Source organism: Protopterus annectens, chromosome 4.part0 (genome assembly GCF_019279795.1).
Source record: "Protopterus annectens isolate FY-2018-M chromosome 4.part0, PAN1.0, whole genome shotgun sequence".
NCBI lineage: Eukaryota > Metazoa > Chordata > Ceratodontiformes > Protopteridae > Protopterus > Protopterus annectens.
In genome coordinates this window covers 695,731,506-695,748,589 of record NC_056733.1, presented here as the reverse complement: position 1 = coordinate 695,748,589, position 17,084 = coordinate 695,731,506, and the positions used below count along the sequence as shown (strand labels likewise).

The 17,084-nt window shown below is 36.1% G+C and overlaps 1 protein-coding gene across 1 annotated transcript in view; it reads right to left on the bottom strand.

Moving 5' to 3' along the window:
* Positions 1-1,271: 1,271 nt before the first annotated feature.
* Positions 1,272-17,084, bottom strand: part of LOC122799533 (P2X purinoceptor 2-like) — a 591,133-nt gene continuing 575,320 nt past the window's right edge. The window contains exon 12 of the mRNA XM_044068662.1: positions 1,272-2,136. Coding sequence (XP_043924597.1) covers positions 2,017-2,136 — 120 coding nt within the window. The 3' untranslated portion in view covers positions 1,272-2,016. The remainder of the gene's footprint in view (positions 2,137-17,084) is intronic.

The following is a 17,084-nucleotide window of genomic DNA, read 5'->3' as shown; positions in this document are numbered from 1 at the left end:
GCTGTACTATTCAGCATTTTAGATTGCACGTAAACAGCCAACATGTCCATGCCTCCGTGCAGTGTTTGGACATGCCCCATGCACTTGCGTACATTTGCTATGCACGTGGGTGTGGTGGCAGCATGCCTTCATTCATATTCATATGGCGCTACTGCGCCATCACTACGCTGCACGGTTGGCACAAACCTAATGCCATTCTTGTGCCGAGCTTCATGAATCCCGGGGTAGGTGATACATGTTACCCTTCAGCTCTGCCATTGCTGAGGGCAACTCAGCCTGGAGAATGTTCCTCTTACTGTCCTGAGGAAAGGACAGTAATCTGGGCATGTTCAGTCCTTTCCAGCATGCTAGCCCCACAGACAAACTGCATTCTGATTGTTAATGCAGACCAATATAGCCATTTGTTCTGCTCTCCATGCTGTCTCTTATGAAGACTGACAGTGGTGATCAGACCAAATTATAGTTAAGAAAGCCTCATTAGGTCAAATTTTTTTTTAATTTTCTACAAACCATTGTCCTCAGCTTATTTTCTCTAAAATCAAAGATAAACTGAAAAACAATCAGTGACAAAGGCTCCAAGTCACAGTCATTTTAAATACTGAGAAAATCCTAACAGGAAGCTGATAGTATACAAGAATTTATATTACTGTACATTTTCGGAGGAACAGAAAGTATGTAGCTGTGATATATGACTTTAACCCTCACTGTTTTGTCACAAAATTACAAATATTATGAATTAGAGAGCAAAATTCTGAAACAAAATCAGGGATGTTCCCAAATATCTGGATATATGAGAGGTACGCCTCAAGCCAAGAAATATACCATACCCTAAACTCTACAACCCACACTCTGTCCATGCAAGGTAACATATTATCCGTTATTTAATCCAGTCTATAAGAACTGCAATCAAAAATTATTCTGCTGTGTAGACAAGCAGTACATTAACTTTCTTAAAGAAGCAGATACTATAGCTTAACCGTCGGTAATGAACGATCACCTGATTGGTGTCATGGTGACAGTGTCCCTCTCTTTTCCTGATTATCGAAACAGTGAAAATAAACAAAAACAAGAACCACAACTGTGAATTAAATCACACCATTTTCCATGGCAGCCACTACCTGAACAGCCAAAGTGATGCAGTACAGAAAACATTAGCAAGGGAAGCCAAACTTTATGACCAGAAAAAATGCAGTGACTATACCAAATGCAATAGGAAATATTCAAAAGCAGTAATTTAATAGATTTGAAAAGCAGATTATGACACCATACTGACAGTTTTTACCTTTTTAGTTAACATGTTTATGAAATTGTCTTGCCTGACATGCAACATAATTGAATTCCGTACTGTAAACATCAATCTTCAGGCCAATTGTTTCATTCTGTACACCCTAGGTATCTTCAAAATGATTCAGACTAACCTCCTGACACAGAACCATGACAATTACATTGACATGCCAAAATGCATTTTCCTATTAGGGCAAACAAAACAGCAATAGTTGATGGTTTGTATTAGTCTTCGTTTGAAATGCTGGTTTTATAAATCCATTGCAATGAAAGAAAACATAAAAAAGAGTGAAATGCAGAATATGAGTTGGTCTGAAGAGGATATTACCTGAGCACAAGGACAAAGAAGCATATAATTATTATAGTAACAAAAGAATTCTCATTAAAATACATTACTCTGAACTAACCCTTCTAGTATCATATTATACTGAAACATTCTCCTTTCTTGGTGTTGTAGACAGTGCATTCTAGGAATGCATAATACAGACATTTAATATGGGCCATAATGCCAGATTTATAGAGAGGTTGTAGTGTCACATTCAAAATACAGACTGGTCCTGAACAAGTTTTCTGAGGTCCATCTGTTTAGCAATACCAGGTACACGTCAAGGTGCCATATGTATATATATATATAGCTCCTACAGTGTTTCCCAGCTTCTCTTGAGGCATAGAGTCACCTCCCTTTTGCAGTCCTTCTCTCTCCCTACATAAGAAGATCACCAGGTTATGCTATTAGCTGTCAGAAGTGTCCAAGCTTGGAAAGGTCTTCAGTTCCTGCAGTGTATATCCAGAAGAAAATGTGCTGCTTTCATCTACTGTACTTGACATGTTTCTTTCCTTTAATTCTTCTACCTAAAACAGGAGATAAACTAAATTCAAATTATTTGTACTAACTTGCTCTCTGTATTCAATGTCCCTTTGTTATACATTAATGCAGTTATTACAGAAGGCTAGAAATTATAACAATTCTATAGGCAGCAACACCTCTGTATTACACTGAAAAGCATGCTGACTGAAGGTGAGCACGTGGTTGTTTATTATTCAACCTTTTCTAACAGAGATGATTACAGGCAATGTTGCATATTCATTAGGTTTATGGTGTATACTACTATGGTTCTTATAAACAGTCACAGAGGGGCAAAGAACAAAAATGTGTTGACATTATTTTAATACAAGCATGTAATGCTGTTAATAATGCCGAAACGTGGTTCATCTCAAAGAATGTAAAACATATTACTGGCAGAAGGAAAAAATCCTGCTGCTAGTTTCAAATGTTGATGTTTGCATCTAAATTTGTTTTTTCTTAGTTACAGTTATTTTTTAATTTGTGGAAAATAAGCACTTGTTTAGGAAACACAGTTATGCATAAATTGCTCTAGCAGCTGATGCAGATACACTGAGCTAAGTTTGTCCTTTAATCATACTCAGCATGTTATGTTAAAATATAATTTCTCTTTGGAGTGCATAAATAAAATTATCAACCTATGTGTCAGTTTTAGAAGAGGTACACACAGATGCAGAAAAATGCCAGCACTCTGCAAGTGACAAAAGTGATACATTTCTAAAGTGTGTTGGCACACATAGGGAAGGAAGAGAATCATGCGTCACAGATGTTAGACAAACAAGCTACAAATGTGTTCCCACGGTGTATGAGAACAAAGCAACACAGACTGAGGACAAAATGTAGGTGATTAATGGGGGAGATACAATGAAGTACTATTTCAGAGAAACAGTGGCAAAATGTAAATCAGCTTACTTATAGCTTGCCATTTATAAGTCACAGTTAATGACTGTTTGTCACATATAGTGCATATGAACTGTTTGCATGCTAAATGTTTTATATTTGAAATTTAATATCATATATAATGTCACCACAGAAGAAAAGCATTTATTGTTTTTTTTATTTATTGCCTTTGGTTTGCTATGATGGTCTGATGGTCCAACTGGGCACTCAGGCCCATTCTCAGAGGAGGCATGGGGAGAAAAGCTCCATTAAACTTATAAAAATACAAAACCATTTACAGAGAAAAATCAGTTTCTTAACTGTAGAAATGGGGTTTTAGAATCATACAATGGGTAATACAATCAAGACAGAGGTTAATTCAATTGGATTTACATAAAAGTGCTATATAATAATAAATGTGTTGCAATGTTTTTATTTTATTTTTTATTTTACATTTGTTGACTGGGATAGTCCGAATGAATACATGTCCATTTTCAATGGAGGCCCATGGAGAAAATCTCCAAACATACAAACAGATAAATGATAATAAAGACAAGTATAAGTTATAGCTTATGTTCAGCAATCTCCAAATACAAATTACAATCTCACATTTCAATAACTAGTAAGGTTACAAAGCAGTAGCTGTAAATAAATAGTAATTTAATTAGAGTATCATTTATCATATGGTAGCAAAGGAGGATTCGTGGTGGTGCAGCGGTAGCGTTGTTGCCTCACAGCAAGAGGTTCTCCCGTTCGATTCTCAGCTGGTGTGCGGGGGAGTGCCTTCTGTGTGGAGTCTGCATGTCCACCCCGCAGGTCGAGTGGCATTCCGAAAGACATGTGTGAATGGGCGTGCCTTCGTTGAAGGTTGGGCATCGAGCTGGTAACTCAGCACCGTGAAAATCTACTATCAATCATTAGCAGACCGGAGTTCCGTGTGGCGACCCCTAACCGGGAAAAGCTGAAAGACAACAATAGCAAAGGAGGATTTAGTCAAGTTTAGAGCAAGGGCATAGCCAGTGAGTTTTAAAATACTGTATTAGGTTTTTCTTGAAGCGTGTAAGTGAGGGTTCTAGAGTAAGGTCAGCCGGGAGAGAATTCCAAGTTTTGCCCACTGAATTTGCAAATAGAGAGTCCCCATCTGAGTTGTTAGCTTTAACAGTTTGTACCGACAGTTTAATAGTTGACCGAAGTGGCCTAGGGTTATTGTAGGGATGGATAATGTTTTTGAGTGAGGGCATTTTTTCTGGCTGGTTAATAACTTTGAATGTAACAATGAGTTGGTTATACTGGATTAGTCTAGGGAATTCTAGCCATCCTAAGAGGTTTAGGTTCTGACAGTGGTGTGTCCTATAGGCAGTGCCGGTTGCAAACCTGGCAATGTGATTATAGCAGCTTGAGAGTTTGCTGAGATCAGATTAGCTCAAGTTAGTGAGTATATGGGAGGCATAAAGGAGGATTGAAAGTAGATGAGTACAGGCAATGGCGGTCCTAGCTAGAGGGGTAGGGAAAGGTTTATTTTTATATAGGGAGCCAAGTTTTTTATTAATGGTTTTAATTGTTTGATTGACTTACATGTTGTATTAAAGGTTGTTCTCTGTTATAACTCCTAAGAGTTTGTTATGGGTATCTGGTGAGATAATGGTACCATTATTAGATGTTATAGTAAATGAAGATTGAGAGGACTTCTGAGTAGGGAAGAAGAGCAGTAGCTTTGTTTTATTAGGGTTTAATATCAGTTGTTGATTAAACAGTCAATTTTCAACCGTGTTGAAGGTTTGCTGGGATAAAGTGAGGAGATCTGTTGAGGAAGAGGCTGAAAACATCGGGGTGGAGTCGTCAATGTATTGTATACAGGTTGCATCTGGGATGACAGTGTGAAGGTCATTGATAAATAGAGAAAAAAGAAGGGGTCCTAATATAGAGCCCGGGGGGACTCCAGGGGTAATGGGTACAAGGGTGGAGAGTTTGTCCTGCCATAAGACAGCATGCTGTCTTCCACTCAGATAAGATTGATACCATTGGCTAGCATGGTTATCTAGGGATATTGTTTTAAGGGTATGTAAAAGTAACTGGTGGTTAACCATGTCAAAGGCTTTGGAGAGATTGAGAAACAGGGCTGAGGATAATTTGCTGTTGTTTGATTGGGATTTATGACATTGGAGAAGGAGGGGAGGGCTGAGGTTTTAATGTGATATGGCCTAAAGCCATGCTGAGAGTTAGCCAGCAGATTATTCTAAGTGAGGTAGTGCAGGGGTTGTTTATGGATGCACTTCTGCATAACTTTGACCAGGGGAGAAAGAATGGCTATAGGTTTATAGTCTGACAGTTCAGTGGAGATGCCACCTTTATGGAGTGGTATGACATGGGATATTTTCCAAATGGAGGGGATGGAGGCTTCAGTTAGACTTCTATTGATTAAAATAGAGACAGGCTATGCTATGGCATCTGCAGCTTTTTGCAGGTAGTCTGTGGGGTGGAGTTCAGCAGATAAGGTGGTTGGTTTTAGTTTTTTAATTAGGTCTCTGATAAGTGGGGTGGGAACTGGTTGGAAGCTAAAGGAAGGTCGGGCACTGGGTATGGGGGTGCCTGAGTTGGAACAAACAGGTGTAAGTTTGCTAGCAAGGGACTGGATAGTCTCTGTAAAGAAACTGTTAAAGGTGTTAGCAATTGCAGCTGGTGGTTTTTGAGTTGAGGATGAAGGGGCTGGAGTTGTGGATTGCCCTGGGTGAAGGAGTTTGTTAATACCAACCCAGAACTTTTGAGGTTTATTTTGATGTTTTTGTTGTAGATGGCAAAAGTATTTTTTTTGCCTAGTAAAGGAGGGATGGATCCTTAAATGACTTCCTAGTTTATGGTTAGTTAAGGAGAGGAGGGGGTGTGGTTATGGGGTTATAAATGTAGCAGTAGTGGGGGTGGGTGGGAATAGGGGGCAGGGTTGGGCATGGAGCGAGCCCAAAGGGTGAGCGGAGTGGGGCTTAACCAGACCAAAAGAATCTTATAGCCTGTATATTCAATGTAAGGGGATTTTACTTACTTTATTTAATTTGTATGGTCCTTCAGTATTTTTACAGCATTATACAGCTAATATTTAGAATTTTATGAGTTCTGTAGCTGCTATATATAGTGAGTAGCCTCCAGGTATACTTTTAGCATTTTCTACTGTATTTTGCCAAATTTAGAAGGAGAGGGATTTGTATAAGGACCTTTTGAGGGCTAGCTGATAGTGCTGTAGACCCAGAACAGCTTAGTTATTCAGTACATACAGAAAGTACATTAAAAGTAGTAACCTTGATAGTCTTTTAATATTGTGGGCAGACCAGTGTGGCTTTCCATTTTAATACACAACTGGATGGAATCCTTCTATCGTTGCTAGCCTTTCAGGGTGGGAGCCATGAGAAGTAGGATAGTACCTTGATAGTCTTTTAATATTGTGGGCAGACCAGTGTGGCTTTCCATTTTAATACACAACTGGATGGACTCCTTCTATCATTGCAAGCCTTTCAGGGTGGGAGCCATGAGAAGTGGGGTAGTACCTTGATAGTCTTTTAGTATTGTGGGCAGACCAGTGTGGCTTTCTGTTTTAATATGCAACTGGATGGAATCCTTCTATCATTGCAAGCCTTTCAGGGTGGGAACCGTGAGAAGGGGTATAGTTCCGCGTTAAAGACAGGACAGCCGACTGGGTCAGGAGCACAGCGGCATTTTACAATATACATCTTTCATTTACATAGGCATGATGAAAAGCAGTATATAGTTATAATTGTAAATAATATTTATTTATTTATTTACAGGCTAGGATAAGAGAGCTGGAGAAGTATGGGTTGGTGTTAGTCTAGATAACTGAGAGGTAGAGAAAGTTAGTCAGGGTATGATCAAGAAGAGAGCCAGGGGGAGTTTAGGTGCTGGTTTAAGTTGTGCTTAAAGGTAGATGCACATCTGTCCTGTTTTAATGGGATAGGCTGGGACTTCCACTGTCTGGTGACATACCCATTTTGTATTTGTATAGTGTTGCTACAGAACTATTACCTGTTTAAACTTAGATGTCTAAGAACCATCTATGTATTGTAGCTTTGTAAAAAAAATTGTCATGCGCATCTTAAATGTATCTGCTGAAGCTTTTCTTCCTGAGCCTCCACAGAAAATGGGCTTTGCGTAGTCAGACTATCCTGGTCTCAAAGGGCAAATAAATAAAAACAATACAAACAAAAAATGCTGGAAGTGTAGTGCAGATCAAACTTTATGGTTGAGTATTTTCATTGTTTAATTAATAAACATCATCAGAATAGCAAAACTCAGACAAATACAACCTAAAATTAATTGTCAGTACATCAGCTGACTTTACTCCCCCAATCAAATCTCTATTCTATTTTTCATACTGATGAAATTGTCATTCCAGGATGTTTTTCAATGGAAGAGAATCATGATAAATCCTTCATGCACAAAAAAGAAAAAAGTTAGAAAGAAATAATAATAATAAGTATTACTTATTGAAACAGGCATCCCACTGGCCAAAAAGATATGTCATCACTTAAGGGCACAAGGAAGAAGACATTACTCCAGAAAGTGATGATACAACAGCAATGACCCCCCCCCTTGGGTGAAGCCCTTTTGAATTTACTCCACTGAGCCACTATGGAAGCATTGCAAACAGCAAGAATTCCTCATCAACAACTTGTCATCAGTCACTTTGGTATCTTTACATTAAAATAGGAGACTGCTCATCCATGGTAGACAGAAGACATGGACGATCCTCCAACTTCAACCAACCCCTGTTAAAATATTGCATAATAATGATTTAAAATGTTTAACTGTCCATCTTTACAGGTGATTAATTTGCAGCACAGTTTGAAAAAAGGGTTACTTTCAGTTTTTCAGCATGAATGAGCTTTATTTACACCTGAGCCGACTTGAAGTTGTTCACTTGGAAGCTGAAATGGTCTTGTATTTTTTAAGAACAATACTTGTGCTGAGGGAAACACTATTCAGTTCTATTGAAGCAGCTTATTTAAAACATCCCTGTACCCTAATTTATCTTATTTTGAATGAACATGAGAGCTGCATATTAGAAAACTTAAAGCTGACAGTTGCAATAAGTTTTTTTTTGTTCGTTTTAATTTAACCAAAGAAGAAAAACAACTTTTGGACTCAATTATCCTGAATGGCTTCCTTAGTCATATACCATATTTAAAGGGAAACTGACATGCAAAATATTTCATTACTGTTTAAATGCAGTCATAAGACATAAGACACGTAAAATGCAACAATAAACACAGAAGTAAAATGCACAAGACACATAGAGATATAAGAATTTCTCAAATTGGTATGAAAATATATAAATAGATGTATAAAAAGCAGTTGTTACAGTGTTTTATTCTATCCACACCCCACCATCAATTAATATGCTTTGAGCCTGATAAATAGGACAGCAAGCAAATGACATATTCCAAAAGATTTTTCTAAAAATTTAAATTAATATGCATAGAATGTAGCAGATCAGTAGTGAAAACAGTGCTGGTAAATGTAAAGAATTAATACATATAAAATATATATTTTTTAAAAATGGATTATAATATTTGATATTAATTCATAAAACCAATTGTGTTTATACATATAGTTCATCTTTTGAGGGCTTTCAGTTTTAATAAACTACTAATGGACAAACTGTCATTAAGGCCAGGCCAATGTACAGCATCCAAGTTGCCAAATCAACCTTTCAAGAAGGTATGGCCAAGCTGCCTCCTCTCTATATGTTTTTGAACTTCTAAAATAATGAATTTGAACTGATGCCCTTTGTTAAGCTTCACATGTTTTGTCAGTGCATTACAGTCATATTTATCTCTAATGTTCCTAACATGCTCACTAATCCTGTTTTTAAGTTTACGTTTGGTTTTACTGACATAGAAACAAGGACAGTTGGAGCAAATTGCACAGTAAAGAACTCTTTCCGTAACACACGAAAGTCTCCCTGGTATTTTGACTCTAATGTTAACAGTGGTCTCACCAACTTCAAGAATGTATGAACAGAATTTGCATGTTCCACATTTTGACATGTGCCCATTAGCTCATGAAAAATACAAATGTTCAAATAAATACTTCAGGTTAGCCCCCTTCCTAAAAATGCAAACAGGTCACTCACCTATAGAATACAAAAAAATATTTTTTACCCATTAATAGGTTCCAGGTTTTCATTAATATTTTTTTAATAAGATGGGCCTCACATGAAAAGGTGGTGGAAAAACTAGATTTATAGTTAATGGTGTAACTCATCAAGTGTAAACCTGGGGAATTGTAATTCCCCATATGCACTACTTCTGAAGAATCAAGTAGACATCTAGTTTGTTCAACAATAGCTAAATCATGGGAAACCTCTTGGTTAGTCTGACTGAATGTGTGTTCCTAGAATGGGTATAAAATGTCCATGCTGCCTTTTAACCATAACTTCTCTTATAATATTCTCAATAAACTGTAAATATATCCTCTAGAGTAGAACATGTCCTTAAGTTTCTGACATTCCAACACAAAAGATTCTCATAGGGTAACCATACATGCCGCGCGGGCAAACTGCCCCTTAACCGCTGCACGTTTCTGTGAAAAGGGGTTGCAGCTGTCAAAGTGAAGAAAAGAGTTGGAATAAGTTTTCTTTCTGAATATTTCTGCAATAAATCTCTGGTGCTGGGAGTCCTTAATGAGAAGGATGTCTAGATATGCAATACAATTTTGTTTTATTGTGTATGTAAACTTCAAAAATGATGTTCTGATGTTAATAAATTCCATAAAAAGGTGGAAAAGGTAATTAGGTCCTTCCCATAAGATAAAAATATCACCCCAATTTCGAATATAGGTATGGCAAAATGGAAAAAACCTTGATGGTCTTAGATACCTTCTTTCCTACTCCAACATAACTATGTTGGCATAGAGACCACCACAGGCAGAACCCATTGCCACCCCTTGTTTCTGCAGATAGTATTTTTTATCAAATAGGATAAAATTACTTCTAAGGACCATATCTAAGATTTGCTCATACATGTTGATTCTCTCTTGTTCAACCCCTTTTAGTAGGAAGTATTCACAAAACCACTCTTCCCCTACATCACGTGGAATAACAGAATACAATTTAACAACATCAATAGTAACAAAAAGAAAATGTTCTTTAAAAATAGTATTGTTAATCTGTTTAAGAAAGTCCCAAGAGTCTATACATTGGTGATTTTCTTTCAGTAAAAAATTCTTAAGTTCAATATCTAGAAACTTTGCTAGAGGGTGGGTGATTGAACCCCTAGCATCCACAATCAGATGCATAGGGGTTTGTTCAATGCTCTTGTGTATTTTAGGCAATCTGAAGATGGTTGGGAGAATTGGAAACTCAACAGAAAGGTAATGGACTTCCTGAATAGAAATGAGGCCATCAATAAATAAATCATTTAAGAAATCTTTAATTTTATGGTAAGTACTGTGTAGTTAATTTAGGGAACTCATATCATATGTATTGCTTTCTAAAATTGCTTCACCTTTAAACTGTAGTCTGCCATGTTCATAATCACAACACCCCCCTTGTCTGGTTTCATGATTCTGAGCCCAGGTAGTTGTCTCAAAAAATGCAGTCCTAGCTCTTCTTCACCATTTAAATTACTGTTATAATGTTTAAGTCTGTTAGATAAAGCTCTAAAATCTAACTCACAGACCCTTTCAAAATTGGCCAAAGCTGAGTGAATGGGGAGGGGGGGTTGTCTGTGCTAGAAATTGAGAAAGGTTCTTTCACATGTTCTGTTCCCTGAAATAAAACATTTAAATTAAGTTTTCTTACAAATAATTTAATGTCAAGAAGTGCGTTTACTAAATTCAAGTGCTTGTTGGGCACAAAAGTAAAACATTTTGACAGTAAGTCACACATACAACAATCTGACTTTTTCTTCTCCCCCTTCTGATGCTGAAGTTGACACAGAGGAGGGAGAAATTACCTGTAGTAGGCCATCTCCTAGGTTTACACAAGATGAAATTAATGATGTACTTCTCCCACCTGTGCATATTGAATTTAACAGTAGAAATGATTTTAAAGTTTATCATTTCTCTGATGTTGCAATGAATGTTCATATGTGTGACTTACTGTCAAGGTGTTTGAGCTAGCCTTCCCATTGCCCATTTCAGATGGAATGGACATTATTAGGCGTGTTATTAAGGAAAATTGGAAGGTGTTGCTTGGACATTCTGAACTGGTGAAAGTCCTGTGTAATGAACCTTTGTTCACTTATAAAAAAGTATGCAATATAAGAAGTATACTTGAAAGTACTTCTAGGAACATCACACAATGGGGCCAAAGACCCTGTTGGGACTTTTGCTTGTGGTCATTGCAGGCAATGTAGATACATAGCCAATTCAGGTTCTGTTGAGTTGAAACATTTCAAGAAAGTTATTTGGGCAAAGGACAGGTTTGCATGTGATTCTGTGGGTATTGTTTATCTCGCAATATGTAATTCTTGTGCCAGTTTTTATGTTGGCAAGACCATCAGGTCATTAAGTAGAAGGATTTAGGAACATGTGTTGGCAGTGAGAAACAAAGACAGGAATAATGCACTGGCACAACATGTTTTATTATGTAACAATATTAAGAAATTTACATTCTTTGTCTTACATAAAGTAGACTGTGGTCCTTTGGTGGGTAATTTTAAAGCCTTATTAGTATGTAGGGAAACTAAATGGCAGATAGCTTTAAGAGCAGACTACCCTCCAGGACTAAATGAAACTATTAGCATTAAGTGTTTTCTTCAGTTACAAAGGCTTTGATGTAGTTGTTTATAAAATGGGCTTTATCTGATGAAACATTGTGTAGTAGTTTGTTATTATTGACTATTTTATATATATATATATATATATATATATATATATATATATATATATATATATATATATAATTTTTCCTATTTTTATATATATGTAATGTTAAAAAATTTGTAGTGCATTTTTAAATTTTTTATGACTTCACAATGGCTATTTAAATAATTTATTTGTAGCATTTTGCCATTGGATGACTTCTTGCACATGATAAGTATTTAAAGGGTGGTTTTAAATGTTTGTATTTATTCTGATGAAGTTTGTGGTGTTTTATTAAACGAACAAAAGCTTATAAGTTTTGTGGTCCGTTTCCTTCCATTTCTTTGGTTTGCTGCTTTTTCACTTTTATTTTGTTCTTTGGAGTTGCTTAGCCATTTATGTATAATTTTGGAGGTGTTTGGGCAGCATTATGCAGAAAGTGAGCTTACACAGGACTGTTTATTAAATTTAACCACCCATTCATGTTAGACAAATCCCTTGTGTCTAATGGACCTTTTATGGACAATATTATTACTGCTACCCGTGAAGGCTTTTCTCGTTGTCAAGGTAACCAAGGAGGAGGAGTTCAGCTACAGAGCAGTATTGCTAGTAGCATGCTGATGTCAGTACAACATTCCCTCAGTCAGTTGGCTGTGGGAAACAAAGATGGAGGTGTTTCTTCATTCAGTGGATCCAGCAATGGTGTATCTTGTCCTAATGGTGTTGTTGGGACTTCAGCTAGCACAATTTCACACAAAGATGTGGTTTCTCATGTTTTTAGTGAGTTTGAAAACCCCTTCAAATTGGACTGTCTTGAAACACAAGTAAGTGCCACTACTGAAAGTAGCTGCTTAGAAGAGTTTGACATTTGCAAAAATGATATATTTTCTTTGGAAAAACTCTTTAAAAATAATTTCTTTGCAGTTAGAAGTGGCTTATTTAGAAGAATGTGTAAGACTCCTAATTGTGTTCAACAAGGGGGCACTTTGTACCAGCAATTGACTGAACTTTTTATGGTACTGGTGTCGCCCTGATGAAAATGCTGGTTGCCCATTATAAATGTAATATTACCAACTTAAAAACGGACATGGAAATATTGGGCATGAAAGTTAGGGGGATCCAAATGTTTCCAGTGCTTTTCTACTTTATATGAGGGTATTTCCATCAAAGTAGATAGGCAGAGGGCAACCATTATTAATAGGAAACAAAGAAAATTGAAGAGGGACGTGGCTGCCTATAAAGACAAGACTGCCTATCCTTTACCTAAATGTTTAACATCAGTACAAACTGTGAAAATAACTGGTGCATTTGATAGTACAAATGGTCTTACAGAGGCAGTTGCTTCTACTTCTGTTTCTAGTCAGTGTGATGCTGGCAATACAAATGTTGTTAATAATTCTCCCAATGTTGGTGCTTCTATGTCCACAATGAATGGACCTTTTTTAGTGGACAAATTAGGGGTGCAGAGAATCCCAAGGTGGTTGAAAGAAGTTCAGTCCACACACAAAAAGGAACAAGTGAAGAAAGGAAACAACAGGAACAGAAACAACAAAAAGAGAACTTAAATTTCTGTATAGACATTTTAAATTTGTCTGATGTTAATTTAACAGATGACACCTATAAGGTGTTACAACATGGCTTTACATTTATTCCTTCCAACAAAGTGAATGTAGTAAATTTGTTTATGGATTTTAAGTTATATTTAAGAAAGTTGAATTTGAAGTTCATTTTTGATGGTTTGTCTACTTCTGTTTTACCCACAGAACAATGTAAATGTAGAAGTACTTATAATCCTGCCTTATGCTCTTCCTTACAAGTTTTTGGTACACTATGTGAACAGCACTTTAGGGACATTAGTAGATGGTCCCACATTACTGATAACCTTACTCAGGGAGAGAGGAAAGCATTAATTGACTTAGCTATTAACAAGGATCTGAGAGTAATGAAGGCAGATAAGGGTGGGGTCTTAGCCATTATGCATACTGTGGACTATGAAAATGCTATGTTACAACTTTTGAGTGACCATAGAAACTACAAACAGGTCAATATAAATGAAGTTTTATTGTGTTTCAAGCGTATTAATACTTTATTATTTGATTTGTTTTGTCAAGGTAATATTGGACACTCAGTTTACATGTTCTTATAGGTTGAACACCCGAAGTTAGCAGTTCTTTTTGGTATTCCTAAAGTCCACAAATGCAGAAGTGCCCCCCCCCCCTTTTAGACCCATAGTGTCAGCAGCATTTTTGCAGCAATTTTGTAGTGTATTTTAATTTTTTTATGACATCACAATGGCTATTTAAATAATTTATTTGTAGCATTTTGCCATTGGATGATTTCTTGCACATGATAAGTATTTAAAGGGTGGTTTTAAGTGTTTGTATTTATTCTGATGAAGTCTGTGGTGTTTTATTAAACGAACAAAAGTTTATATGTTTTGTGGTCCAGTTCCTTCCTGGTCTTTGGTTTGCTGCTTTTTCACTTTTATTTTGTTCTTTGAACATTTTCTTTTTGTTACTATTGATGTTGTTAAATTGTATTCTGTTATTCCACGTGATGTAGGGGAAGAGTGGTTTTGTGAATACTTCCTAGTAAAAGGGGTTGAACAAGAGAGAATCAACATGTATGAGCAAATCTTAGATATGGTCCTTAGAAGTAATTTTATCCTATTTGATAAAAAATACTATCTGCAGAAACAAGGGGTGGCAATGGGTTCTGCCTGTGGTGGTCTCTATGCCAGCATGGTTATGTTGGAGTGGGAAAGAAAGTATCTCAGACCATCAAGGTTTTGTTCCATTTTGCCATACCTGTATTAGATATTTGGATGATATTTTTATCTTATGGGAAGGACCAAATGACCTTTTCCCCCTTTTTATGGAATTTATTAATACCACATCATTTTTTAAGTTTACATACGCAATAAAAGAAAACAGTATCACATATCTAGACATCCTCCTCATTAAGGACTCCCAGCACCAGAGATTCATTGCAGAAATATTCAGAAAGGAAACCTATTCCAACTCTTTTCTTCACTTTGACAGCTTCAACCCCTTTTCACAGAAACGTGCAGCGGTTAAGGGGCAGTTTGCCCGCGCTGCATGTATGGTTACCCTATGAGAATCTTTTGTGTTGGAATGTCATAAACTTAAGGGCATGTTCTACTCTAGAGGATATCCTTTACCGTTTATTGAGAATATTATGAGAGTAGTTATGGTTAAAAGACAGCATGGACATTTTACACCCATTCTAGGAACGCACTTATTCAATCAGACTAACCAAGAGGTTTCCCATGATTTAGATATTGTTGAACAAACTAGATCTCTACTTGATTCTTCAGAAGTAGAACATACGGGGAATTACAGTTCCCCAGGTTTACACTTGATGAGGTACACCATTAACTATAAATCTAGATTTTACACTACCTTTTCATGTGAGGCCCCTATTATTAAAGAAATATTAATGCAAAACAGGAACCTATTAATGGGTGAAAAAGATTTTTTGAATGTTATAGATGAGAGACCTGTTTGCATTTTTAGGAAGGGGGCTAACCTGAAGTATTTATTTGAACATTTGTATTTTCCAAGAGCTAATGCACATGTCAAAATATGGAACATGCAAATTCTGTTCATACATTCTTGAAGTTGATGAGACCACTGTTAACAGTTTTAGAGTCAAAATACCAGGGAGAGTTTTGTGTGTTACAGAAAAAGTTCTTTACTGTGCAATTTGCTCCAACTGTCCTTGTTTCTATCTCGGTAAAACTGAATGTAAACTTAAAAACAGGATTAGTGAGCATGTTAGGAACATTAGAGATATATATGACTGCAATGCACTGGCAAAACATGTGAAGGTTAACAAGGGACATCAGTTCAAATTCATTATTTTAGAAGTTCAAAAACATATTGAGAGGGGGGGCAGCTTGACCACACCTTCTTGAAAGGGCTGAGTTGATTTGGCAACTTAGACTGGATGCTGCACATTGGCCTGGCCTTAATGACAGTTTGTCCATTAGTAGTTTATTAAAACTGAAAGCCCTCAAAAGATGAACTATATGTATAAACACAATTGGTTTTATGAATTAATATCAAACATTATAATCCATTTTTAAAAAAATATATTTTATATGTATTAATTCTTTACATTTACCAGCACTGTTTTCACTACTGATCTGCTGCATTCTATGTATATTAATTTAAATTAAAAAAAAATCTTTTGGAATATGTCATTTACTTGCTGTCCTATTTATCAGGCTCAAAGCATATTAATTGATGGTGGGGTGTGGATAGACTACAACACTATAACAACTGCTTTTTATACATTTATTTATATATTTTTTATACTAATTTGAGAAATTCTTATATCCCTATGCGTCTTGTGCATTTTACTTCTGTTTTTTTTTTGTTGCATTTTATGTGCCTTATGTCTTATGGCTGCATTTAAACAGTAATGAAATATTTTGCTTGTCAGTTTCCCTTTAAATATGGTATAGGAAGTGATGTCACCTATTCAAGTCTATTTACTTGATTTTTAAATTTTAAAACCTTGTATCTGATGAAGTTCCTTATGTGATTTGATTGGGACAAAAGCGCTTATACCTGTGGACTAATAAACTGAATTTTTATGGATTTATAAATAACCTTTGGTCTGCCATTTGTGACTTCTACGTTTGTTTTGGTGTTTTTCTTAGTTTTGGGTAAATTATTTAATGGAATTTAAGCAACTATATGTCTGCAAAATTTCTCTGGGTATTTGGGCTGTGAATTTTAAGTTGATCAACAACTTCATATTTTTTCTACCATGTCAGTAGTGTGGCAATCGTTTCAGCATGTGATCTGATATATGCCACCCCAGTGTTATATAAGTTGGTTTTCCTATGTATTTGATTTATTCTGATGAAGTCCTTTTTATGAGGAACAAAAGCAACACATAAATACAAAGAAATGTATTGGAGTATGGTCCTTCTGTTATCTACTCATCAGTATGTGGTTTTGGTTATTAGTTTAATTTTCTGATGCTTATTGGTGACAAATTTTTGTTTGGTTATTTTTCATACCCTGTTTTAGAAACTTTCTTTTAACACACATTGAAATATTTTTATGTAACCACCAGCTTTATGTGAAACAAAATAGACAGAAAAACATATAAAAGAGTATTTATTCCTTAAAGAATGTAATTTAATAAACATTTGTCCTGGCATACCTCATTGTGAGGAACGTACCTCATTTAGGGTCTTAAAAATTTCATGTTCCTTGAAGTTCCACATTGA